A 26692-nucleotide genomic window follows, 5' to 3' on the forward strand; every position below is an offset into this window, starting at 1 on the left:
GAAACACGTGTAGGATAAGGGCCCAGGAGTTCAGCAGGTATTCTCTCTCTCAGCTTATTAAGTGATTGACAGTTTATGTCTCCTGCTTTCTTACTGTCTCACTGTGTATTTTGTGGAATTGAGTCAACGTTCATCATGTTTTAACCTGTTCTTTATGTAACTCAGCCTTTTGTTTTAATGCCTAGTACCCTCTAAATAGCATTTTCCCATAAAATGTACTGCATTGCACAAAAATATGTTTTAAAAAGTGATCAGTAATTAGAAATATAAGGTATTTATAAAGGTTGGTTTCAGCCTCCTTGTCTGCAGATGATAGTATTTCTAGTCTTTCATGAGAGGCCCCAAGTTGAAACCACCCAGCTGAGCCATTCCTGAATTCTGAACCAAAGAAACTGTGAAACGTAATACATGTTTCCATGTCCTTTGCCATTTAACTGCAATCTTCTCTCACTGTGGGCAGGGTGTACTTGCATGCCCTTGAACTCTGCACCCAGCCATTTGACTTGCTTTGGCCAATTAGGAGGCTCTCTTAGGCTTCTGCGGTCACTATGAGAAAACCTGTTCTGGCTAGACTTCTCGAACAAGAAGGAGAAACACTTGGAACAGAGCCTGTCCGGCCAACCCAGAAACACGCAGTGAGAAGCAGAGCCACCAGTCTAGAGTAGCTGAATCCAGCTGATCCACAGACACATACACAAATGATGAGTGTTTTGAAGCCACTGAGTTTAGGGTAGCTTTACCAATAGTGAATTGGAGTCAGAAAGAGCCAGACAGTCTCTGGGGACCTGGAGGTCTAGACCAAACCTGTCATGAGGGTTCTGATTGGAGCAGTTGACTGGAGGCTTCTAGCCTGAGGACCCAAGCCCTGCCTTCCAGGGCTAGGAACTAAGTAACTGGATTGTCAACCCTCCTCAGGCTGAAGAGAGCAGAGAATTGGTACTTGGAATTTCAGGCAAGCTATGGCAGGGTTGTTCGTGAAACATCTACAGTGGGGTGGGGTTTTTTGTGCTTTTCTTAAAGTTTTTAGAGCTTATTAATCCTCATGAAAAATCTGCACAATCACTGTTACTTTCACTGTTTTCTTGAGGTCTTTTCTTTTGCAAACAGGCCACATCATGCTAGTCTGTATTTGGGTTCATGAATCATAAGTCATGCTAAAGCCAGTTGTCTTGCCGCCACCAAAATGAGCTTTGAATCCAAATACAAAGGTGACATCCAGTGTGGTCTTGTACCTTTTAGCAAGTTTTCCCTAAATTTCTGTCGTAGTTACTGTTGCCTTCCTAGGATGAAGGACAATCAAGGACCATTTGTTTCCACTGAAGGAGTTAGTTCAGAATGAACTAACTTCGTTGTGATAGTTAAAACTATGTTGCTCATGATGACAGTCATCCTCAGGTGGCCAGAGAGGAATACAGTATTTCTTACAGAGACATCACTGTCCAGTGTGCAAACAGAAGCACAAAATAATCTGGGAAACCCAGGGTTTTGCAGACTCTTCCCATAAAAATGGATGAAGGTGGGCAAGGGAGGTTAACTAAAGAATCAGTGAGTTTGAGTTCCAAGAAACTAATTAACCTTTACAAAGTGGAAGGGAGTTCATATTGGAAGTTTTCTTTTGTAGATTAGAAATAGGAAAACCTTATTTTCCTTTTTTTGGAGTTAAAAATATCCTGTGTGTGTGTGTGTGTGTGTGTGTGTGTGTAAAAACTATCTTTAAAAGAAAACATATATTTTAAGAGATTTAGAAGTGAAACAGTGAGTGCTGTATAAAAGCATTAAGATACTCTGGGGTATATTTCATTGGTACATTTACTCACAGCCTGTCCCTCACATTGCACCCAAGGCACGTATTAACGAGCTAATAAAACATGCCATGTCATGTTTTATTGTTTGCTGGGCATCTGTTCAAGCTTATATCACTCACATATCCAAGACTTTGAACATGCTAGTGGTGGTGATAATAAATACCTATAATTTTACTAACATCCTTTTTTTATAAAGTAGACACAGTCCTAAATCATTCATTGCAAATAAAATGTTGAGTTTGTTCAGATTTAAAGGCTACTGAGAGTGGTTTAAAATGTTTTTTATTATGAAATGTACCACTCATACAAAAGAGTATGTATAAGGTACATATAGTTTAAAGAATAATAATAAAGGTACCCACCACATTTAAGCAATAGTCCTGTATCTGTTTTTTAATCCACAAAATGTTTTTATTTAAAGGAAATAGCAGCAAATGTATTGCAAAGTAAACATACTAGAATCAAATGCAGGAGTATTAGGTTAGATATATAGAGGTGAAAAGTGAAGGTTGACACAGATACTGAGAAGGCAGAAAAGCCGTTGGTGACTGAGACAGCTTAGTACATATAATGGTCCTTTCAATTACGTAGACCCTCAAGTTTAGAGTGGGTCTGGTTGGTGAATGTTTTTATTTGTTCAGTGTTTAAATTGAATTTGTACGCCATTTAGAGGTACTCTAGGTCACTCACTGATAGCTATCCCAGCAAAACATCTTAAGAGGCAGTTTATTTGCCTGAGAGATAAAGCATGACTATTAAGCATGTAAATTGTTTAATAGAATACCATTCTGATCACAGGACAAGAATAGACCTCTCAGAAAATGAAGCCCAAGCCTTCAATTACCAGCTGTCTATATGCCAGTGAGTCTCAATTTATATCTCCATCCCAGACCACTTCCGAGCTCTGTAGCTAAATATTTTGCTGCTTATTCAATATTTCTTCTTGGAGCTCTTACAGGCACGTCTGACTCAGTACATATAAGACCAGATAGATGATCTTTCGCTCCAGACCCACTCCATTCTTCTCTGTCTTCACAAAGAGCACCACTGTTTATCCAGATTCTCAGGTCAAAAGCATAGCTGTCACCCTTAATACTTGTGCCCCTCACCAGGTTTACCCCCATGACTGCCTTACTCCATCTTCCGTATCATCACCTTAGCTAGCCCCATAACTGGAAGGGAGCAGAGAAATCAGTTGCTCTCCTGAGCATTCTTCAAAAGTAGAGTGTGGTGGGGCACCTGAGTGGCTCAGTCAGTTAAGCGACTGCCTTCAGCTTGGGTTATGATCCTGGAGTCCCGGGATCGAGTCCCACATTGGGCTCCCTGTTTGGTGGGGAGTCTGCTTCTCCCTCTGACCCTCCCCCCTCTCATGCTCTCTCTCTCTCTCTCTCATTCTCTCTCTCAAATAAATAAAATCTTAAAAAAAAAAAAGTCACAAATTTTTTTACTTTCCTCCCATGGTATCCTATCAAGTAGTGAGGATCTCTGTCCTTTTCATTGAATCTCAATGGGCTTGTGAGAGCCTCAGCCAATAAAGTACTATAGAAGTGACGCTATACGATTTGCCAGGCTCGGCCATAAAAAGGTCTCTTAGAACGCTTGCTGTCTTGAAACACTCCCTCTGCTCTCTCTCAGAACTCAAGCAACTCAACCACCTTGCTGGGAGAAGTCATGTGACTAGCCCACAGGGAGGTGCTCTAGTCCTCAGTCCCAGATAGGGCCTCACGGATGTGGGTAAGTAAGCTATCTTGTTGGGAGTGGATCTCTGGTAACCCGCTGCCCCAGCCCCTAGCCAGTAGATCATCCCCAGCTTTTCGAGTCTTCCTTAACTGAGGCCCCAGGAATCCCGTAGCAGAGACCAGCTATCTTCTCTGTTTCCCTTTCTGAATTCCTGACCCACAGGATCTGTGAGCACTAAAGGTGTAGGGTGGTTTGTTATGCAGAAATAGAAAATCTGAACATAGAATTTTTCAACATATTTTAAGGCAGTATGTTAACATGATGGTTGTGAAGAATATCCTGAAAGATACTGGGAGGAACAGTATAAATATTCTTTCAGAACATCACTGATTGAGAGGCGCCTGGGTGGTTCAGTCGTTAAGCATCTGCCTTTGGCTCAGGTCATGATCCCCGGGTCCTGGGATCGAGCCCCGCATCGGGCTCCCTGCTCTGCGGGAAGCCTGCTTCTCCCTCTCCCATTCCCCCTGCTCTTCTTGCTATCTCTCTCTGTCAAAAATCTTTAAAAAGAAAAAAGAGGAAAATAAATAAATAAATAAAATTAAAAAAAGAACATCACTGATCGAATCCTAACATTTACGCAAAAGGTGCTTGTGTTAGTGAGCTTGGATTGCCACAATAGAAGAGCACGGACTGGATGGCTTAAACAAAAATTTATTTTTTCATGGTTCTAGAGGCTAGAAGTCCAACATGCAGGTTGTGGGCAGTTTGGGGCATTGGCAACAATTAACATGACAACTCCATGATATCAAGGTTTTCTGTCTCTGCTCTGCTTCCTGGCATCCTATTTATTATCATGCTGGTGGCAGTTTGGCTACAGTAGTCCTGGGTGTGTCTCACCGAGACAGAGCAACATCCAGAAGAAACAGTTGCTGGGTCCCCCTGGGTCTCTTTCTAGGAGCCTCCTGGTAGACTTCCCTCCTGTCTCATTAGCTAGAATTAGACCACATGCCCATTCCTAAAGTAATCATTGGCAAGTAGTCCATGAAATGAGGGTATACGCAAAACGACCTCCAAAGGCCGAAGGAGCTTTAAGACCGAAGAAAAAGGCAGACAAGTTCAGTTTGATCAAAAACGGCTTACCAAGGGGACTTAGGGGCAGAAGCATGTCTTCGGCAGCAGCAAGGCTGCAACCCTGCCTCCCTTAGGGTCTATTTCTGTAGCCTAGCGGCTGGGAGCACATAGTAGGGAACCACCAAGAGGATAATGTTTAAGAATAGGTGTGTGTTCTAGTCCTGTCTCCTGGGCAGATGAAGGGCAACATGCCCTGAGGGTGTACGTAAGGGTGTGGGTTACATAAAAGGAAAGAATGTGGGAGGGGAAGGGGGCTGTGCTCAAGGAGGTTCACGGCCCAGAACCATCATCACGGCAGATTTGTCCAAGATGGTATTAGTCAGGTTTACGTATCAGAGCAGCGAGTACCTGAACAAAATTAGGTCTTGGTAGTAAGGAGGGAAAGGGGAGTGGATCCGGGGTGGGCAGCATCTTGTCCACAGTAGGGAGCTCTCTTGTTTCACTTTCTGAGCAGCTCATCTTGTTCTTGCCTCTTGGTCTCCATTAGCTACCACTTTACCACATCTGCTCACTTAGAATATAACACTTTACCCCTTAATGGGCCTTCCCGTTGTTGCCCCTCCCAACTAAACTGCCTCTGGAGCAACCCATCTAAATTGCACATGTAATCATATCATTTCTCGGCTGAAAACAGTTTCCTAGCACCTAAATGATAAGATCCAAACCCCCGGACCTCTTACCTACCTGACTGGTCTCTTTCACCTGCCCCTCCCACTGTATGCTTCAACAGTATGGAACTAATATGATACCCCAAAGTCATCCTCTGCCTTACCTTCCAGGCTAATTCCAGTTTATTACTGAGAACGAAACAGGTCCAACAGTCCCCTACTGAAGCCTTCTATAACTCTTCCTTAACAGTATTCACTCCCTTCTCTGTACTATAAGTACTGCTCGCTTTTCACATACCATGCTACTTTATTTACCGCGTTTCTCCCCTGCTGAACTCGTAACCGTCAAGAAGTAATGCCTAATTTTTAAATCCACAATGCTTGGCATATAGTAAGCACCCAGAAAAATCAGTTCCCAGCATCTACTGCACATACACATGGTCTGCCAAGCAGCAGCCTATTGCTGTGCATTTCAGAGCAGGCCACATTTGCTCTTAGTGCTGTCCAGTCTGTTCCTCTCAAAGAATTATTCAGTATTCCCTACTGCCCCTACTGTGCAACCCATCCAAAGACTATCTGCTGCCCTCTGGCTGTTCAGAGCTTCCCCCTTCCCAAGGATACCACCTGCTGAAGGATTTGTGCTGTAAGAGTCTTCCCTTCTCCATCCTGACCCCTTTCCAGGGTGGTCATTCCTATACATCTCAGCAAGAACTGACTAGTGCGGAGGGCAGAGACGGACTGGCTCGCTCAAAACCAAGAAGTCCCTGGTAACCCTTCTCTCTAATTTGTGAGTGAAGTTTTAATAGCTTTATTGTGTAGAAGTTTTTTTAAGATTTTTTATTTATTTGAGGGAGAGAGAGATAGCAAGAGAGAGAGAGAGAGAGCACGAGCAGCGGGGAGAGGGAGAAGCAGGCTCCCCACTGAGCAGGGAGCCCAACGTGGGCCTCAATCCCAGGATGCCAGTATCACGCCCTGAGCCAAAGGCAGATGCTTAACCGACTGAGCCACCCAGGTCCCCCTATATAGGCATTTTTTAAAAATCAGTATTTAGTTAGGGATGCCTGAGTGGCTCAGTCAGCTAAGTGTCCACTCCGGTTCAGGTCATGATCCCAGGGTCCTGGGATCGAGTCCCGCATCAGGCTCCTTGGTCGGCGGGGAGCCTGCTTCTCCCTCTGCCTGCCGCTGCCCCTGCTTGGGCTCTCACACTCTCTTGCTCACTCTCTCTCTGGCAAAATAAATAAAACCTTTAAAAACAACAAAACAGTATTTAGTTATATACACTTGAATCAGATCTTACCAATTTCTCTCCCATGATTTACAGAGATATAAAGCTTCCAGATTACCTACTTTATTGTCTCCTATATGATTAGATTATAAGTCAGAGCAAATTATTTTACCCTATTAGATGATTCTGTTAAAATATTATGCTTTTTTTCCTCCCTAGGGATTCCTAAAAAAATACTTGTGATGTCTACTATTCCTTATGTCATTACTCATATTATGCTCTAGACTCTTGGATTTGTTCAATAGATATTATTAAAGGACTTAATTTACAGGTTGAAAATGGTTTTTTGATACATAGATAAAACATGTCATTCATTCTTAAATACAACCTACTTTTCCAACTACAAAAGATTTTGCATATATTTCTATTATGTATTAAGCAAAATAGAATCCAGTTGCTATATGTCTGAGACCCATCTCTGCCACATACTAGTGTCTGATTTTGGTCAAAATACAGTCTTCAAACCTCCTTAACTTTTATTTTATTTATTTATTTATTTATTTATTTTATTTGACAGAGATAGAGAGAGCAGGAACACAAGCAGGGGGAGTGGGAGAGGGAGAAGCAGGCTTCCCGCTGAGCAGGGAGCCCAATGCAGGGCTCGATCCCAGGACCCTGGGGTCATGACCTGAGCCCAAGGCAGACACTTAACGACTGGGCCACCCAGGCGCCCCCCCCCTTAACTTTTAAATGGGAATGATGATAATTAAGATTTTTGAGAGCTAATTTAATAATGAATGTGAAAGTGCCATCACATAGCTAGTTCCCAGGAAGTACTAGATTTCATTCTCCCCCTTGTTTCCTTCTTATCCCTAAATTTAGAGAATCTTTATTGAAAATTTCCTGAACTTAATTTTTTTTTTTAAATAAGGCTAGTAAACTGTTTTGGATCTTGTTGAACTTCTCAAAATAGCTGAAAATGGCAACTCAAAGCAAACATTTAAACTGGTGAAATGTGGCATTAGAGAGATCAGGTCTCTCACCAAAGCCAAATTTATGCTGCATTTATAAAGATAGTGGCTCCGAGGAGGTATCAGAAGTAGGAAACATGAAAACAGGGTATTTGCATCGTTTCTTTAAAGTGCTTTTAACTGAACAGATAGCCAGTTCCTTAATCACCCAAACTCTTTTTTTCCTGATAGTGTGAAAGGTAGAAGTTTGACTTGGCAAGTTCTAGATGGGGCTTTGTCATCTTCCTGTGTCAGTTAATTTTCCTTTGGTCTGTGGCAGTGGACCAGGCCTTGAATCCCAACAAGCCACTTTATAAACACACTTCGGTCTCCTGTGAATACTTACATACAAATGTATTACTTTCATGAGGAAGGCAACTCAAAGTACGTGTCCCCCAGACAATTCAGTTAGCAGAACAGCATATTATATCTGAGCAAAACCACCAGGGCCACTAGCTCAGGCCAACATCACCTTGTAGCTTCAGAGAGAGAGAGAGAGAGAGTGTGTGTGTATGTGTGTGTTATTTGAACCAGCCTTAGTTGAGCAAAAAGGTCATGTGACAGTGAATGAGAGACCTGTGTTTTTTAAATTAATGTACTTCTGTCTGACAGTCATTCCATAGGCATATCGGTATATATTACCTTTATGGAAAAAAAGGAAATCCCATCAAAAGGAAATATTCATTCACTGTGTCTTCCTTTTATAGATAACAAATCTTCAGTAAAAACTACACATATGTAAGTCAATGCTATAAGAATATCTAAATCTCATTTACTCTGACTACATTCATTCATTTCACACCATTTCCTTATCTCTGATGTGTGAAGATACTGATTTGAATGTGGTTATCAAACCAGTTTCTTGGTATTTCATAATTGTACATTAATTTTTCCTTTGTAGTGCAGCATGCTCTCGTAATATACACATGGCAAGCTGATTGAAATGAATGGAGGGACTTTGTTTCATTTGTAACCAAGTTCACAATATGCAATAATTTAATGTTCAGGGAATAAATGTTCTGATTAACTTAGAAACAGAATTATTAACTTACACCCTTATTAACTTATAGTAGTAGATTTCTGGGGACTATAAATTAATTGTTTTCTTGGTTATCTGAATTTTCTAATTTTTTTTCCAGTGATCATGTATCACTTGTGCAATTTAAAATGTAGAAGTAATGAATAATAAAACGGCTTAATCACAATAAGGAAAATATAATGAACCAAACTGAATCTTTTTTTGGAAATCCTGCAAAAATTATTCTGAAACAGAATTATATTGCTTTAACTATATTTTTATATCCATATGTAGATATATTTATACATGCTGTCCTTGAACTGTGAACTTCTTGAGGACAGACTACTTATTAATCTTCATATCTATATTGTCTGGCAGAGAACCTGACCCATCATAGAACCTAAGTAAAGCTTGTTGTATGAATAAATGAGGATGGTGTATACAAACCACAAAAAAGTTAATTGAGAGTCATAGAAAGCCTTTAAATGACAATTTAAGCATTTGAGACCAAGAAATGTAAAATATTACTCATTTATTTTTTTCTTTTTTAACAACTTTATTGAGCTATATTTTACATATCATAAAGTCAACCCATTTCAAGCATAAAATTCAATGATTTTTAGAAACTGTATCCAGTTGTACAACCATCACCATAAATCAGTTTTAGAACATTTTCACACACACCCTCATAAGGTCCCTCATGCCATTTGTAGTTTCCACTCCCCAGCCTAGGGAACCACTAATCTACATTTCATATAAATGAAGTACAATATGTGGCCTTTTGTGCCTGCCTTTTTCACTTAGCTTAACGTTTTTGAGATTCATCCATTGCAGAGCATGTGTCCCTAGTTCCTTCTCTTTTGTTGCCAAATAGCATTCGTTGTATGAATAGATCTACTCATTAGCTTTAAAAAAATTTTTTTAAAGAACGTATAACATACTTAATAAATGCAACAGATAAACATGATTCTATTCATTTAGCAAACATTTGTTGGAGAGTAAATATGGCCTAAGTGATTAAAAATATATAAAGATGCCTAGGACAAGGTCCAGCCTAGTCAAGAAAAGACAAATAAAGCAATCATACAATTCAGAAAGAATTAAATGCTATGTTGTAATATAAGTAAGGTAACATTAGTCTAAAGAGGAAAGTATTTGTGGGAGTATTTGAGAATGCTTCTCAAAGAAGTGGTATTTGAACTGGATATATTCAATGTAATAGGCAGGGGATGGGAGGAGATGATATTCTTTTTGAAGGGAATAATATTTTTAAATTCACACAAGTGTGAAAGTACATATTTTATTCAAGAAACAGCAAATTGTGCTGTGTTGCTGGAATGCAGGCCTCAAAGGACTATTTTGGGTAGGAGATGGGGCTAGAAGTATTGCTTGGTACCAAAAAAAGAGTGCCTTAAATGGTAGGCTAAAGTTTTTCTTGATTCTATGAGCCTTAGGAAGGTGTTCCAGGAGAATTATTTCAATTCTTTATTATTTCCAGGTTAGGAAGGACAGAAGAAGGTAGAAACGAGAGAAAGAGAAAGATATTGGAAGAAGGATAAAGGTTCAGCAAATATTTATTGCACACTTAATGTACTATATTGAATGCTGATGATTCAGCAGAGGGCAAAACACACAAAGTCCTTGCTTTTGTACAGCCAACATTCTAGCGAAGGGGACAGGCAATAAACCATAAAGTAGTAACTATGAGGAGTCTCGTAATATCACGGAAAAGAGGTTTAAAGCAGAGTAAAGAGATAGGAAATGATAAGGGAGGAAGGGAGGCTATTAAAGATGAGTTGAAATTTGAGCAGAGACCCCAAAGTAACGAGGAACTGAGCCCTGCAAACATCTGGGGAGAGTGCTTGATGGAGAATAGCAAGTTCAGAGGCCTCAGAAGAGCATGCCTGGAGTGTTAGAGAAACAACACAAAGGCCAATTGGTCTGTTGGGCTTAAGTTGTAAAAGGATCACCCTTGCAGCTGGGTGAACAATAGACTGTAAACTTGTATATATTTCATTTCACATGTGCGTGGCCTTATATGTAGGATTAATTCCTGGAAGTGGGATTGCTGGGTCACAGGGCAAATACATTTGTGATTTTCATGGCTGCATTGTGAAATTGCCATCCAGTCTCCCCTTCCACAAGCTGTGCTTGAGAGGCCTGTTTCTCTACAGCCTCACCAACACTTAATAAAAGCTTTGAAGAGGTAGTTTTTCCTAATGGTCGGAAGCCCCCAAATCAAGATGTCAACAAGGTGGCTTTACTTCTGGAGGCCCTAGGAGAGATCCATCTCCTTGCTTTTTCTAATTTCTGCCTTCATTCCTCTGCTCGTGGCCCCAGCCTCCATCTTCCGATTCAGCAGCATGGCATCTTCCAGTCTCTCACTCTCCTTCTGTCATCACATCACCTGTCTGATTCTTTCTGCTTTCCACTTCCTAGGATCCTTGTGATTACCTTATGCCCACCCACTTAATCTGGGATAATCCCTCCATCTCAACATCCTGAATTCAATCACTTTTGCAAAGTACCTTTTGCCATGTTAAAGGTAACATTTGGGGAGAGGCGGGTGCAGGGGGCACAGGCGAATTATTAGCCTACCGCAGGGAGATTTCCCATTTGTCTGTGATAGAAAATGCAAACACTTTTCCTCATTGTTCTTTGTCTTCTAACGTTGCCTATGGTTTTGAGGTTGGTTGCTTTGCTTTTATTTTTGCCATTTGGAGTTTATCCTGATAAATGGTATAAATGCAAATCAGTCTGTATTTTTTTCTAGATAGATATTCCGTTGTACTAGCACCATTTACTGAAAAGTCCAACTTTTCCCTAAAATTTAATAAATTGTTGTATACAGTTTGATTTCTGGACTATTTTGTCCAATTGTCTTTCTGTCTAAAAAGTACACATTTTTTTTTAAATTACTAGTAAGGCTTTATGGTATAAAATATGATATCTTGATAGTTGTAATGTCTAGTAGGGCTAGACATCTCTCACTGTCCCTAGTCACCCCTTCTCTCCCTCCCCCAACCCTACACACACTGCTCTTCTTGTTCATGGTTTTCCTGCCTACTTTTATTACATTTGTTCGTTCCATGTGAACTTTAGAATCAGCTTGCCTGGTTTCAGGACAGAAAAACAAGGTCTTTTGAGTTTAATTGGACTTTATGAGGTTGGACTGTACTGTCTTTTTTTTAAGATTTTATGTATTTATTTGACACATAGAGATAGTGAGAGAGCACAAGCAGGGGGAGCTGCAGGCAGAGGGAGAGTGAGAAGCAGACTCCCAGGGAGCCCGATGTGGGACTCAGTCCCAGGACTCCGGGATCATGACCAGAGCTGAAGGCAGACGCTTAACCGCCTGAGCCACCCAGGTGTCCTTGGACTGTACTGTCTTTAACCATGATATGTTTTTATATTCTTTCAAGTTACTTGTGTTCCCTCACTAGTATTTTAACATTTTCTTCGTATCAGTTTTTCACCTTTCTAAGTTTATTCCCAGCTTTTTAATCTTTCTTTTCATAGATATAATGGAGGAAAAGACCCTACTTAGAGTGCTTTCTGATTATTTTTATGCATGAAAACTATGGTTAATACATTTGTCATATTACTAATACATTATATTCATTTTATATGCTGCTACTTTATTGAATTATCTTGTTTATTGTAGTTTTTAGTTGAGTCTCCTGGTTTTTCCCAATATACAGTCATATTGTGTTCAAATAGTAAGAGTTAAAATCTTCCTTTCTAACACATCTGTCCTTTTCTTGCCTCTTCCATTACACTGTTAAACAATAGTGGTGTTGTGTATCTCTCTTATTCCCGATTTTAGTAAGACTCATGTTTCTTTATAAAGTATTTTCTGACTTTGGAGCTAACACACAGACGTGCGCACGAACACACACACACACACACACACACACACGTCGTATTGAAGAAATACGCATCTGTTCCTATTTTATTTAGGTTTTCTTTCCCCCCTCAGGAATAGGAGTTGAATTTTGTCAAATGCCATTTAGTATATATGGAGAGATAATATGGTTTCTATCTTTGATTTATTAATATGGTATATTAGCTTTGCTCACTTAAAAATACATTCTCAAATACTTAAAATTAAATATGTTATTATTCATGCCTAATGTTTTATGAAATACTTTATGCACTGCTTCTCCCTTGGGTGGCCTTTTTTATTATTACACAATGTTATGTTGCATACTTGTAACTATTGTGATAAGTCGAACTTTCTTTTTGTTTAAAGGCATGATAAATAAAATGAAGCTGAGAATTTGATCTGACCAGTGGGCTGAAGGTGCCCTTCAGCATGGTGAAAGAAGTAGGGCTAGATCTGAACTGACCTTCTCATGGTCCTGTTTTCTTCTTATTTTTTTTTTTCCTCAAAGAATAATGGAAGGAAAAGGATTATGGTATGGGTAGCAGGAAGAAAGTGTTTGGGTTCACGTTCTGCATGGAACACTGGGTGTTATGAACAAACAATGAATCATGGAACACTGCACCAAAAACTAATGATGTAATATATGGTGATTAACATAACAATAAAAAAATTAAAAAAAAAAAGAAAGTGTTTGGGTTAGTTAATCCTTCTGGATGCATTCCAGTTTGCTTGAAGTTTCAAAGATATCCATAAAATGAACATTGTTTTATATACTTTGTTCATCATTCTTTTCCTCAGGGAGCCACCTGCCTAGAGCAGACTGGTCTGGTAGGTCAGTCTCTAACTCCTTGTACCTACTGAGCACTTGAAATGTGGCTAGTGATGCGCTCTTAAGTGTAAAATACTCACTGATTTTGAAAACTTAGTATAAAAAAATAAAAATATCTTGGGCGCCTGGGTGGCTCAGTTGGTTAAGCAACTGCCTTCGGCTCAGGTCATGATCCTGGAGTCCCGGGATCGAGTCCCGCATCGGGCTCCCTGCTCGGCGGGGAGTCTGCTTCTCCCTCTGACCCTCCCCTCTCTCACGTGCTCTCTCTTTCTCATTCTCTCTCTCAAATAAAAAAATAAAATCTTTAAAAAAAAATAAAAAATAATAAAAAAATAAAAATATCTCAATAATTTTATATTGATTATATGTTGAAATAATATTTTAGATATATTGGGATAGATAAAATATGTCATTAAGATTAATTTCACCTGTTCCTTTTCACTTTTTTTAATGTAACTACTAGCAAATTTCAAATTGCATATGTGGCTTACATTATATTTTTATTGGACATCACTGGTCTAGAGGTGGTAGGTATGTATATACTTATAGATACTACAATGATTTTCATAATTTAAGAAGATAAAAAATTAAATAAACTACACTTATATACTTCCTTATGTACTTGTTTCTTCTTATGGGAATAAATTTGGATGGATAATGGATCCAATCATACTCCATTTAATGGGTTACCTCCTCTGTGATTTTTTATTTAACTGTTTCTAAGAGAATGCAGTTTCTTCATTATGCCCTTGACATTTCCACATAAGTTAAAGGCAATAAGCTTCTGGTGTCTTGGAATACCAGCACTCAAGAACTTACGTGAATATAGAAAAGAGTGAGTTTGTAGGTGCAAATTTCTAATTTTGCCTTATCCTACAAATAAATTTTAGTAGAAGTGTCCTAGTTCAAACTAAAATTTACTTCAGCATTTCTTTCATTTTTCCTGCCATTACCCTAGAACAGCAGTTCCCACCTCCTTAGCTCTCTTTAGGTAGCACTGGGGTTTAGCGTCTTTTAGTTCTGTCTTATTGCAATACCTGAGTGTTTTAAAATAGTTCATTTCTTAACTCTTCTATTCTTCACAAGCCAAAACAATTAAATTACTCCTAAAGCATTTTTGTAAAATCCTGGCTTTGTTGCATTTTTTTTTTTTTTTTAGGAAAATCATATCACAGAAGATATTGGAATATCGACTTGGAAGAAGCAGACTTTTCTCTCCCATGGAGCCTTATTAGCAAAGAGCTGCCAAGCTGCCATGGAATTAGCAAAGCATGATGCTGACGTTCAGGATATGGCATTTCAGTATGGGAAGCACATGGCCATGAGTCATAAGGTATTTGCACATTTTCTCTTTTTCCAGTACTTAAATAGCTAAAATGATGCATAAGAAACTTCTTGCCATTTAATAAGCTGCTTTTATATCTCAAAAAAAAATGTTTATTGTTCACTTAAAATCTATCAGCCATCGATGGTGATTGTCACATAATACAAACAGTATGATTGGTAAGTACTGTGTAACTCTGATAGAAAGCGACAACTTACACCGTAATTATGATGCTTGTCTTTTCTTACTACCTGAAAGGGTTCTTAAGAGAACTCTTACAAATTATTAAATAACATGTAATGTTGCCATTTACAGAATGAAAGAATATTTGCATTTTTGTTACAGTTCCCTCATGTACAGTTTCTTAGGTAAAACAAATTATGGAAGGTTATGAAATTTAGAAATATACTGAGTAAAATTGAAAGCTTTAATTCTAATAATTGACTCTTTTGAATGGGCATTATGAAATATAAAAAGTTTCGAGTTAGCTGTTTTATTGCTGTCTCTGTATATATGTAACTTAAAAATTCTATTTGATACATATTTTTTTTTAAAGATTTTTATTTATTTATTTAACTGAGATAGAGAGCATAAGAGGCAGAGCGGCAGACAGAGGGAGAGGGAGAAGCAGGCTCTCCGCCGAGCAGGGAGCCTGATGCAGGGCTCGATCCCAGGACCCTGGCATCATGACCTGAGCCGAAGGCAGACACTCAACCGTCTGAGCCACCCAGGCGCCCCAGATACATATTTCTTAAATGTTACTTAAATAGCTCTTGAGAGAGGAGAAAATATATACATATGTTATGTATATGTAAAATATCTCCAGATGAGTTTTGATATATTTTATTAAATCTTAAATTTAATATTTAATTTAATATTTAATATTAAGCAATTACATTTACTAAAACTTTATTTAAATTATTGCTTTAACTTAAAAAGTAAAACAAAGTCTGCTGCCAAATAGAAGAGGAAATGTGTCAGGAAAAAATTATCTTAAAGAATTTTAAAGGTTATTGTTAATCATATGCACTGTTCTTTTGCTTATTAGAGTTCATCTAAAAGCTGTATTCCTTTAGCTTCATTTTTCAGTGCATTAACTTGTGCTTTCTGAAATGACTAAAACGTACTAGTATGTATGCATTTTACTAATTTAACTCTTTTGATTACTCCTCCTAGATAAATTCTGATCTCCAGCCTTTTATTAAAGAAAAGACCAGTGACTCCATGGCTTTTAATCTAAACTCAGCTCCTGTAGTCTTACATCAGGAGTTTCTTGGAAGAGATTTGTGGATTAAGCAGATCGGAGAGGTAAAACAAAATTATTCCTATCTTAGGTATCAGTAGAGTAGTATTTAGTTGATTTTAGAACATAATTGATATTTCATGATGAGCTAAGCCATATAAGAGCATTTTCATATAACAGGTAACATTCTTACTTTATAATCTGCATTTTTAAGAGGCAAATGTTAGCTAAAAGTTAGTGTTTGAAATACTGTTTTCTTATTATCTGAGTTCTTAGAATACTGCAACACAAAACCAGTGCCTGTGGTGGATGCTAATTAACTCAGAGGATTTTTTTTTTTCCTAAAGGCTTTCAAAAATTGGGCTATGGTAATAGCACCACCCTTTAACTGACGGCAATTTCCCATCTGTAGACTCTAGCACAAGCTGCAGAATTCCAGAAGCTCCGTCTGTCAGCTCATTGGGTTATTTTAAAACAAACTTGGACCCTGAATATTCCAATTCTGAGGTATTATCAAAGAAAAAAAGTATGGTAAAGTCAGAGGGGAAAGGGTCTTAAATTGGGTGAATTTCCTACTTTTTTGCAGGAGAGAAGGTATAAAAAATGAGAAGGAATTTTTTTTTTTAATTTTCTTTTAATCCAGGAATTCTAGAATGATAAAGTATTGCCCTTTTACCTAAAACTTCATGGAGTTTATTTAGCTTTGTGGTTCTAATTGATTGGGTTAATGTGAGACCTGACTTGGGGAACTGTGTGCCTACACAGCTGAGGGTGGGGATGGCAGCCATACTTAAAGCAAAGAGAGCCTACATGATATCCGCTTTTCGAACGATAAGATTTTCCCTCTCCTAAACCTCTTCCCTTGTTGGCTTTCAAAATGCCATCAGCCAGCTTAAAATCCCTCATATTCACCTGGTAGAAAATGAGAGGATTCATTTCTGGGGAAACTGTCAAGCCCAGGAGAAAAGACCTATGGACCTGGGTGCTTGGGGCTCCCTTGTGCCATATCCCTGACCAGGCCTCCTACAGGGAGGCCCACCAGTTGACAAGCCTCGGAGTATCCAAGTGCACAGAATATCCAGCTGAAATAGAGTAGGGAATAAAGGACCCCTGGAAGTTGAGAAAATCCTGTGCCATGAGGGAATGAGTCAAAAGCAAACTGATGAAAACAGAACTTGGAGGAAACAGACCATGCAAAGAAAGAAAGACATTCCAAAAGCACTGTAATCAATCTACTCAATGAGAAGACATTAAATTCATGAAATAAGAACATGTGATACATAAAAAGGGACAATCCAAGAATAAGAAATCAGAATCATAAAATATAAAAATATGAAAGCAGAGTTTTTTTAAATCAGAAGACTAGAAGATACAAATGAGAAAATTTCCAAGAAAGTTGAACAAAAAGTCAACAGAAAAGATAAGAAAATTAGAGAACCAATTCAATAGATCCTGTATTTATTAGAAGTCCCAGAGAGAGAAAACCGAAAATGGAGGTGAGAAAATTAACAACAAAAAATTAGAAAAGTCCTGAGAACTGAAGGACCTAAGTTTCCAAATTGAAATAGTGCCCTAAATAATTAATTTTAAAAGACTAACAGCAAGTGTTATCATTATCACATTTTGAAACATATGGGGATGAAAAGAGAACCTAATACTTCCAGGAAGAAAAAGAAAAACCTACCCTACAAACGGTGGAGAATCGGAACAGCCTCTCGGTAGTGACACTGAAAGCTTCAAGACAATGGACTAATAGCTTCAACATTCAAAGAGAAAACTGTTTCCAACTTAGACTTTTATGACTGTCACATTATCAAGTGTGGTGTTCAATAAAGACAGTTCAAAACAGATACCCAAGATCTCGAAAACCTTTACCTCCCAAGCGTCTTTTTCCAAGAGATGTATTTTGGGTGATGTGTTTTATTAAGACAAGGAAGTAACCGAAGAAAGAGAAAGACATGGAATCCAGGGTCTGGGGGATCCGGACATAGGCTGGAGGCAGTGAGAATTCCCAGGGCAGCACGAGAGGAGGGATAACAAACGGCAATGATGCCAGCAATACGAGCACTTACTGTGTGCCAAGCACTCTACTAATAAGGAGCCTGAGGCACGAGAAATTAACTTGCACACAGTCACACGGCTAGCGAGTAGTGGAGCGGGGATCCAAACCCAGGCAGCCTTGCCACAGGGCTCACACCCTTCAGTAACGAGGGACATGCCACGCCGGCTCTCATCCGAGCACGTCCCAGGCTGATGGGTGTGCCTCCAGTCCGGATTGGAACAAGACGACAGAGACCTCCAGGAGAAACTTCTCTAAGGAAAACAATGGAACTAACGTTCTTGACCATACTGAGGATTTTTTTTTTTTTTTAAGATTTTGTTTATTGGGGCGCCTGGGTGGCTCAATCGGTTGAGCGTCTGCCTCTGGCTTGGGTCATGATCCCGGGGTCCTGGGATCGAGCCCCATGTCGGGCTCCCTGCTCCACGGGGAGCCTGCTTCTCCCTCTCCCTCTGCCCCTGCTTGTGTTCCTGCTCTCACTATCTCTCTCTCTGTCAAATAAATCAATAAAATCTTTAAAAAAAAAAAAGATTTTATTTATTTGAGAGAGAGAGCATGAATGGGGGAAGGGGCAGAAGGAGAAGGAGAAGCAGACTCCTAACTGAGCAGAGAGCCAAACGCAGAGCTCGATCCCAGGACCCCGAGATCATGACCTGAGCTGAAGGCAGACACTTAACCGACTGAGCCACCCAGGCGCCCTGACCGTGTTGAGAATTAAAGACAAATTAACAATAGATACATGGAAAACTAAGTGATGCTGTTTAAAATAACCATGTAATTATGTTCTTGAATTTTGAGTCAGGAGTTTGGACAGCACACAGAGATGATGACTCTCTAATGTCTTGGGCCTCAGCTGGAATGACCCACAGGCCGAAGGTGACTCAGCAGGGCTGGGCACTGGAATCATCTGGAGACTCAGCTCACACTGGCACCTGGGCTGGGATGTCAAGACCATGTTGCTGACCAACCAGAGTGCTCACACGTGGTTCCTCCATTTAGCTTGACTTCCTTGCAGAATGGCAGCCTTAGAATAGTCAGATTTCTTACTTGCCAGCTCAGAACTCCAAACACAAGTGTTCCAGCAAACAAGGTGGAAACTGAATCTTCTATGACCAGCCTCAGAAGTCACACAGAGTCATTTCCATCGACTCTTACCAAACACTCACAAGCCCACCCACAATCAAGAACAGTTTGTAGACTCACCTAGCAATGGGAAAAAGGTCAAAGAATTTTGGGCCAGGTTTTAAAACAGCCACACTAAACATATGGATTAAGATAAGCAGTTATTAGCTGTTGTGAAAAAATTTTAAATGTATAAGAAAGGAAATACAACATAATACTCTTCATGGCTTAGAGAATGATATTTATACAGCATAAAAATATAAATACAGAATATTGATTTAAGCCAAAGAGCGTAATCAATGGGAGGAGGGGAGAGAAAAAGAGTATGTTTCATCATTTAAGAAATGTAATTATTCCTTTCCTGGTAGACTCAATAAATAATGTCTAAAATTTAAAATCAAAGAAAAGCACTGTTTGAAGGTAAACAGCAGAACAAACAGCTAAACAGAGGGACACAGAACAGATAGGGTCTGGGGAGTGCTAGGTTGTTTTGTTAGGAGTCTTAAAGTTAACTTTTTCTTTTTTTTTTTTTTTAAAGATTTTGTATATTTATTTGAGAGAGAGCAAACATGAGCAGGGGAAGGGCAGAGGGAGAAGCAGACTCCTTGCTGAGCAGGGAGCCCGATGTGGGGCTCGATCCCAGGACCCCGGGATCATGACCTAAGCCGAAGGCAGACGCTTAACTGACTGAGCTACCCAGGTGTCCCTTAAAGTTGGCTTTTTAAATACATGTGTCTGCGGCGCCTGGGTGGCTCGGTTGGTTAAGCAACTGCCTTCGGCTCAGGTCATGATCCTGGAGTCCCGGGATCGAGTCCCACATTGGGCTCCTTGCTCAGCAGGGAGTCTACTTCTCCCTCTGACCCTCTCCCCTCTTGTGCTCTCTATCTCTCATTCTCTCTCTCTCAAATAAAATCTTTTAATAAATAAATAAATAAATAAATACATGTGTTTGCTTTTATTTAAAAACATATGATTTAAAATTGCTTATTGTTTGCTGTAGTAATTCCACTTCTAATAATCTATCCTCCAAAAAAGATCAGATGTAAACAAAGACTTACCTATTAAAATATGCACTAAAATAGTAACTCTAAAAGGAAAAAAGGAAAAATTGGTTCATTTAAAAATAGAAAGAAGGGGGCGCCTGGATGGTTCAGTCGGTTAAGCGGTCTGCCTTCGGCTCAGGTGGTGATCCTGGAGTCCCGGGATCGAGCCACGGCATCAGGCTTCCTGCTCAGCGGGGAGCCTGCTTCTTCCTCTCCCTCTGCCACTATCCCATTCCTTCTCTCTCTCTCTCTCTCTCAAATAAATAAATAAATAAAATCTTTAAAAAAAAAATAGGGAGGGGCGCCTGGGTGGCTCAGTCATTAAGCGTCTGCCTTCAGCTCAGGTCATGATCCCAGGGTCCTGGGATTGAGCCCTGCATCGGGCTCTCTGCTCAGCGGGAAGCTTGCTTCTCCCTCTCCAGTCCCCCTGCTTGTGTTCTCTCTCTCACTGTGTCTCTCTGTCAAATAAATAAATAAAATCTTAAAAAAAAAATAGGAAAAAGGTTAAATGAAGTATAGTACAATGAAATATCATACAACTATTGAATATTGTATTACTGGGGTGTATTTGTGTGTTTTTTGACAGCTGAACCAAAAATATATATACAGATGGTGTTAGTAGCTCTAATTGGGTTACATTAGAATACATTGCAGATTTACATTTTGGTTGAAAAGATCCAGCTAAATATGTTGAATGGAAGCTACCAACTCTCCCTTGGCTATTTACATATATTCATATATATATGTATCAGAGATGTGAATTTTAAAGAAGCTTCACAGAAAAGGGACATATTTAATTTTTAGTTTCTTTGCAAGCATACAAAGTCGTAAATGCAGACAACATGAGAATCCAGGATTTCCTAAACAACTGGTGAAATATTCCCAAATCACTATCTCCAACTTGATTTTAACTTTTCAGAGGGATATCTATTCCAAATAGCCAATGCCTTATGCAGTAACTCAAATCAAATAGATCTTGTCCAGAGGTCAGTAAACCCAGCCGAGATGATGTCTGTGAGCAGATGATGTCCTGCCCACCAACCTAGGTTCCCTGTGATACTATCTAGATCCTTATCCTTCAGGAAAGAGTGGCAGTTTATTGCCCATCTCACAGCCCCGCCAGGCCGCTGTGGTTTTCTGCAGTAGCTTCAGGCCCTTCCTATATCACCGTCTGAGTCATGAACAGGATCACCAGTGAAGAGAAGATTCATCCACCTGCAACAAATAAGAACTAGGAAGTTGGTTTTTGTCATGCAAGGGAAAATATTCCTCAGGTTAAAGTCTCCTTACTTGAGTTTATTTTAATCTTCTAAATTATAATTTAATGTTTATATAAAGCTCTAGATGATGATAACGTTGTTCTGTGAATGCATCCTAGTCAGAGTTAGGGGACACAATTAGCATAATACTCGAGAGGGCCATTCAATCCTAAATCTCAAGGAGGTTGCTTGTAAATCCTGAAATTAGTTCTAGTACTCTCTTTCCTGTTTTTCCTGATATTTACCTCCACTGCATTTTTGTGACCCTTTCCTCCCCAGGTGTTGAATTTTATTTCAGGATCTTTAAGGATAACAGTGAATTCACCTTTGAATTACCTATGGCACCTGGCATAGTGACTTACTTGGAATAGTCATCCAGTTAATATTTGTCAGAAAAGTATGTGTGCTTTGGTTTTCACAGAGGTAGGCTATTGGATGGCAGCTCTCTCTTTGTTAAATAGAAAGTCAAGTTGGTATAGCAGAAACGGCCCATAGAGGACCAGGTTTTGGAAGACCTGGATTCTAGTTTGGACTCGGCTAGCATCTATAGAACTTTAATCACAGTCTTTCATGTCCTTGTTATTATTTTCTTTAAAATGATGCTGTTGAACTAGATCATTCTGAGGTCCCTTTCAGCTCTCAAATAAGTCTAAGCAATAGGTCTCTTAGGTAAGAAATGCATTATAAGAAAAATATTAATCTCTATTAGAAGCTTAATACTAGTTTTGACACTGAGAAATGGAAAAGTCTTGCTCCCAATGTGGAAGTCACCTATGATTTCTTATTATCACATGTAAAATTACTTCCCTGCTCTACTCAGACAGGTTTGTGTCCCATCTACCGTTTCGATTTCCTGCTTGGAGAGAGTGAGAATTAATGACTAGACAGGGAAGGAAAGAGGAGATCACATACCCTTAGTGCCCATTCAACATCCCTGTGAAGCCAGGAAGAAGAAACTTTAGGAATTTTTTATATCAGGCCCTGCTACCTCCTCTTCAACTCCCGAAGTCTTAAGATTAGATAGCTTAGGTAGTAGCTGTCTTCCATCACACCCATAAGCAGGCAGGTGCACTGTGTGCTCGTGCACACATGCACACACACACACACATGCACACACACACACACACACACACACACACACACACACACACACACACACACCTTTTGTAAGAGGCAGTTAAGAGCACCAGGCCAGAACTGAAACAGCTGAAAAATATTTGTTGAACAATGTTTCCATACTAAATTCTACCTTAATTTTAAATTTAAATTTGTAGCCGCTGAAAAATAATGATCAGGTAAAATACTGAGTGAATGGGTGATTCACCCTAGGGAGGTGAAGTCATTACTCAGTTATCATTTTGATTGCTAGTAAAAGAAAGTAGAATCCTTCAGAGAACCACAGAGCTCTGACTCTCTCAGGGAGTTCAGAGGCTATTGCAGGTCAGCAAGCTTTATTTTTAATGATCTTCTAGTTTTCTGCTGCCATTATAAGTCACTGAAGAGATAGGAATTATGATTATATTTTCCTGGCTGTTTCTGAAAGTACTGAAATGTCACTTAGGCTTGTGACATTCTGACACTGTTGTAACCAGCCATAAACTACCTTAAGAGAACTACATTTTTTTAAAATAATTTTTTATCGTTATGTTAATCACCATACATTACATCATTAGTTTTTGATGTAGTGTGCCATGATTCATTGTTTGTGCATAACACCCAGTGCTCCACGCAGAATGTGCCCTCTTTAATACCCATCACCAGGCTAACCCATCCCCCCACCCCCCTCCCCTCTAGAACCCTCAGTTTGTTTTTCAGAGTCCATCATCTCTCATGGTTTGTCTCCCCCTCAGACTTACTCCCCTTCATTCTTCCCCTCCTGCTATCTTCTTCTTTTTTTTTTTCTTAACATATATTGCATTATTTGTTTCAGAAGTACAGATCTGTGATTCATCAGTCTTGTACAATTCACAGTGCTCACCATAGCACATACCCTCCCCAATGAGAACTACATTTTACCAATGCTAAGCTACAACTCACTCCTGCTATTACTTCTTATTCAAAACGTGAAGCAGAGATTGCTAGTCAAGGCTGGTGTACATAAACATAACACGTGTATTCTTAACCAAAAGAGAAAATGTACAAAGAGTCTTCATTAATGCTACCTGATATTCTTCTAATTATTTATTTTGAGTTGTTTCAAAAGGAATAATATTGACATCCTCTATCACAGAGGGTGGACAGTGTGGGCATTTGAAGGGACTGTATATGAGACCACAAAGACTGAAATGGCTCTAGATATCTCCCAAATTAAAATATTTCTTAAAGTTTTCTGTTATATTTAAGGAAATAAAGTGCTTGACTACAGGAGATAGAGGCGTAAATTGCCTGTAGGGAGGTTGTCTATGGCCTCTTAAAGAGGGAATAAAAGAAACACACAAACACAAGGAATATTGTAATGATGTCATTTAGAGAGCACAGAGGAAAGTCAAGAAATGATTTGAGAAATTGGTGATATCTGAGAGGGTCCTTGAAGAAGCAGATCTCGATGGCAAAGATGGGAATGGGAGGCTTCCTAGGGAACAGAAGTCATGAAAAAGGAATGCAGATGGGTAAGTGCACTGTATTCAAAGAAACACAAGTATTATCGTTTGGATCAAATGTGAAAAATATAGGGCAGTATAGGGACAGGCAAAGAATTGCTCTGAAATAGTACGTAATGCCTATGTTTAAAGACTTTGGTTCAAACAAAAACATGTACATGAAAGTTTAGAAGAGCAATGTTTACAAGAGCCAAGAAGTGGAAACAACCCAACGTCCATCAAATGAATGGATAAACAAAATATAGTATGTCCATACAATGGAATATTATCCAGATGTAAAAGGAATGAAGTATTGATATGTGCTACAGTATGACAAAAATGTTCTGGAACTAGATAGTGGTGATGGTTGCCCAACATTCTGAATGTACTCAGTGCCCCTGAATTATACTCTTTAAAATAGTAAGACTCTGGATGTTTGCTTGCAGAAAACGAACTTGAGGGAGCAGGTCAGGGAGCAGACACTGAAAGTCTTTGAACCAGGTAATGCCAAGGTCTGAAATGTGTTTTAGAGAGCTATGTCTGGCTACATCCTAAAGGACAAAGGAACAAGGAAATAGTAGAAAGAAGGAGATTGGTTAGGAAGTTTGGGGAACCTGTTGATACGTTCGGGAGAGAAGTATCGATCAGAGTGTTGGTGACAAGAAGGAGGTTAGGTGTAAAACTCACTTCAGAGAGGGGCGCTTGGCTGGCTCAGTTGGCAGAGCGTGCGACTCTTGATCTTGGGGTCATGAGTTCAAGCCCTACCTTGGGTGTAGAGATTACTTAAAATCTTTGGGGGCAAAAAAAAAATGCTTTTCAGGGAGAAAATGTACAGGGCCTGAAAATTGGTATGATAGGGAGAAGCTGGTAGGTGTGTACTGGGGAAGGGCAGGCAGAGGCCAAAACCAGGATTTTGAATTTGGATTACGGGAACAATCATGCCATTAATAGAAATAGAAAAGTTAAGTGGAAAAACTGGTATAAGTTTGGTTTTTGACATCATGAGCTTGAGGTGCACCATCAAGGTTGGTGGCCATCACATTGATAGTTGGCCACTGGAGGAAACAACTCAGTTCCATATTCAGCCTGATTTCCTTGCTCATGGCCTTTCTGCAATCTGGGTAGATTTTGTCTGTGTTTGAAATTTTAAATTTCATGTCTCTTCCAGATTCCAAGAAAGCATAGCAAGAAAAAAAGGTTTGCAAAATGTTGACAAGACTTCTGAATAAACAAAAATGTATTATGTAGATAACACAAGCCCTTCCTCTTTTTTTATTTTTTTATTTTGTAAAGGTTTTATTTGTTCATTTTGAGAAAGTGTGTGAGCAAGGAGAGGGGCAGAGAGAGAGAGAGAGGGAGAGAGAGACTCTCAAGCAGATTCCACACTGAGCACGAAGCTCAGCTTGGGGCTCAGTCCCATAACTGTGCGACCATGACGTGAGCCGAAATCAAGAGTCAGATGCTTACCCTCTGAGCCACCCAGTCGCTCCTATCCTCCTCTTTTTTTTAATTGGACACCACGACCTTCTGTGCGCCTGTCTGTTGCTTCCTCTTTTCCCAGTTAGCCAGAGGAAGAGAATACAAAAAAGCTAATCCTTGAACATTCACATTTCCCTCCAAAGATTAGCTTTCCCAGGTGAAAGAGAAAGTCACATCAGGTTCCCGAGAAGTCCAGTTCTAAATGGTGTTGACTTCCTTGCAGATGCCTCTATACTATCTTATTAGTAGGCGGGAATGATCAGGATCACAAAGAAGCCTGCCCTGTTCCTTTCTATTCTGACACCTTCCCCGCTTTGTAACTGGAAAGCTGGATTGGTACAAGGCCTGCTTCTCCTACCAAACCAAAATTCAACTGCTTAAACTTTGGGGCTAGCAGATCTAATAGATTCTGATTTGTAAGCTTTTTTTTTTTTTTAATTTTTTTAAAAGATTTATTTGAGAGAGAGAGAACACAAGTAGGGAAAGGGTCAGAGGAAGAGGGAGAAACAGATTCCCTGCTGAGCAGGGAGTCCAACACAGGGCTCCATCCCAGGACCCTGGGATCATGACCTGAGCTGAAGGCAGACACTTACCCAACTGAGCCACCCAGGTGCCCCTGATTTGTAAGTTTTCTAAACCCTCATACACTACCCAAACCATTCTAGGATGAGGATGGAGGTCCTACCCTTCCTCCCTTCCTCTGTTACCCTATAAACCTTTTCATTCATGTATAAACTAAACTCTACCTCTTCATACCAATACAAATGCACAGAGAATTTATTTTCAGTAACACCCATCTTCTCTAAAGGAGCCAGTGATAGTCTTGCAAAAGACCTTTTTTTTAAATTTTATTTTATTTTATTTTTTTATTATTATGTTATATTAATCACCATACATTACATCATTAGTTCTTGATGTCGTGTTCCATGATTCATTGTTTGCGTATAACACCCAGTGCTCCATGCAGAACGTGCCCTCTTTAATACCCATCACCAGGCAAACCCATCCCCCCACCCCCTCCCCTCTAGAACCCTCAGTTTGTTTCTCAGAGTCCATAGTCTCTCATGGTTTGTCTCCCCATCTAATTTCCCCCCCTTCATTCTTCCCTTCCTGCTATCTTCTTCTTTTTTTTTTAACATATAATGTATTGACCTTTAAAGTGTCATTGTTTTTGTAGCCACCAAAGTAATCTTTTACTCAAACAAGGATTACTAATGGATGATGGGTTAAGACAATTGGATGAATGGTTAGAAGGGAACCAAATATTCACATGGACTCAAAGCATCCCACAGATTACTTATTAAATACAAAGGGAAGTGGTGAACAAACTTAGTTTCACCAATAACGAGACAAACATATTGTATGACTCCTGATGTAATGGGGAAGTATACA

At 39.5% G+C, this 26692-nt stretch overlaps 1 protein-coding gene across 3 annotated transcripts in view; it reads left to right on the forward strand.

Annotated features, from left to right (window-relative positions):
* PDSS2 (decaprenyl diphosphate synthase subunit 2) overlaps positions 1-26692 on the forward strand; it is a 243040-nt gene that overhangs the window by 181166 nt on the left and 35182 nt on the right. For all 3 annotated transcript variants that reach the window (XM_027603447.2, XM_027603450.2, XM_027603449.2), the window contains 2 exons: positions 14352-14525; positions 15693-15824. In XM_027603447.2, the coding sequence (XP_027459248.2) occupies positions 14352-14525; positions 15693-15824 (306 nt within the window). The remainder of the gene's footprint in view (positions 1-14351; positions 14526-15692; positions 15825-26692) is intronic.

Source organism: Zalophus californianus, chromosome 7 (assembly GCF_009762305.2).
Source record: "Zalophus californianus isolate mZalCal1 chromosome 7, mZalCal1.pri.v2, whole genome shotgun sequence".
NCBI classification, from domain to species: domain Eukaryota; kingdom Metazoa; phylum Chordata; class Mammalia; order Carnivora; family Otariidae; genus Zalophus; species Zalophus californianus.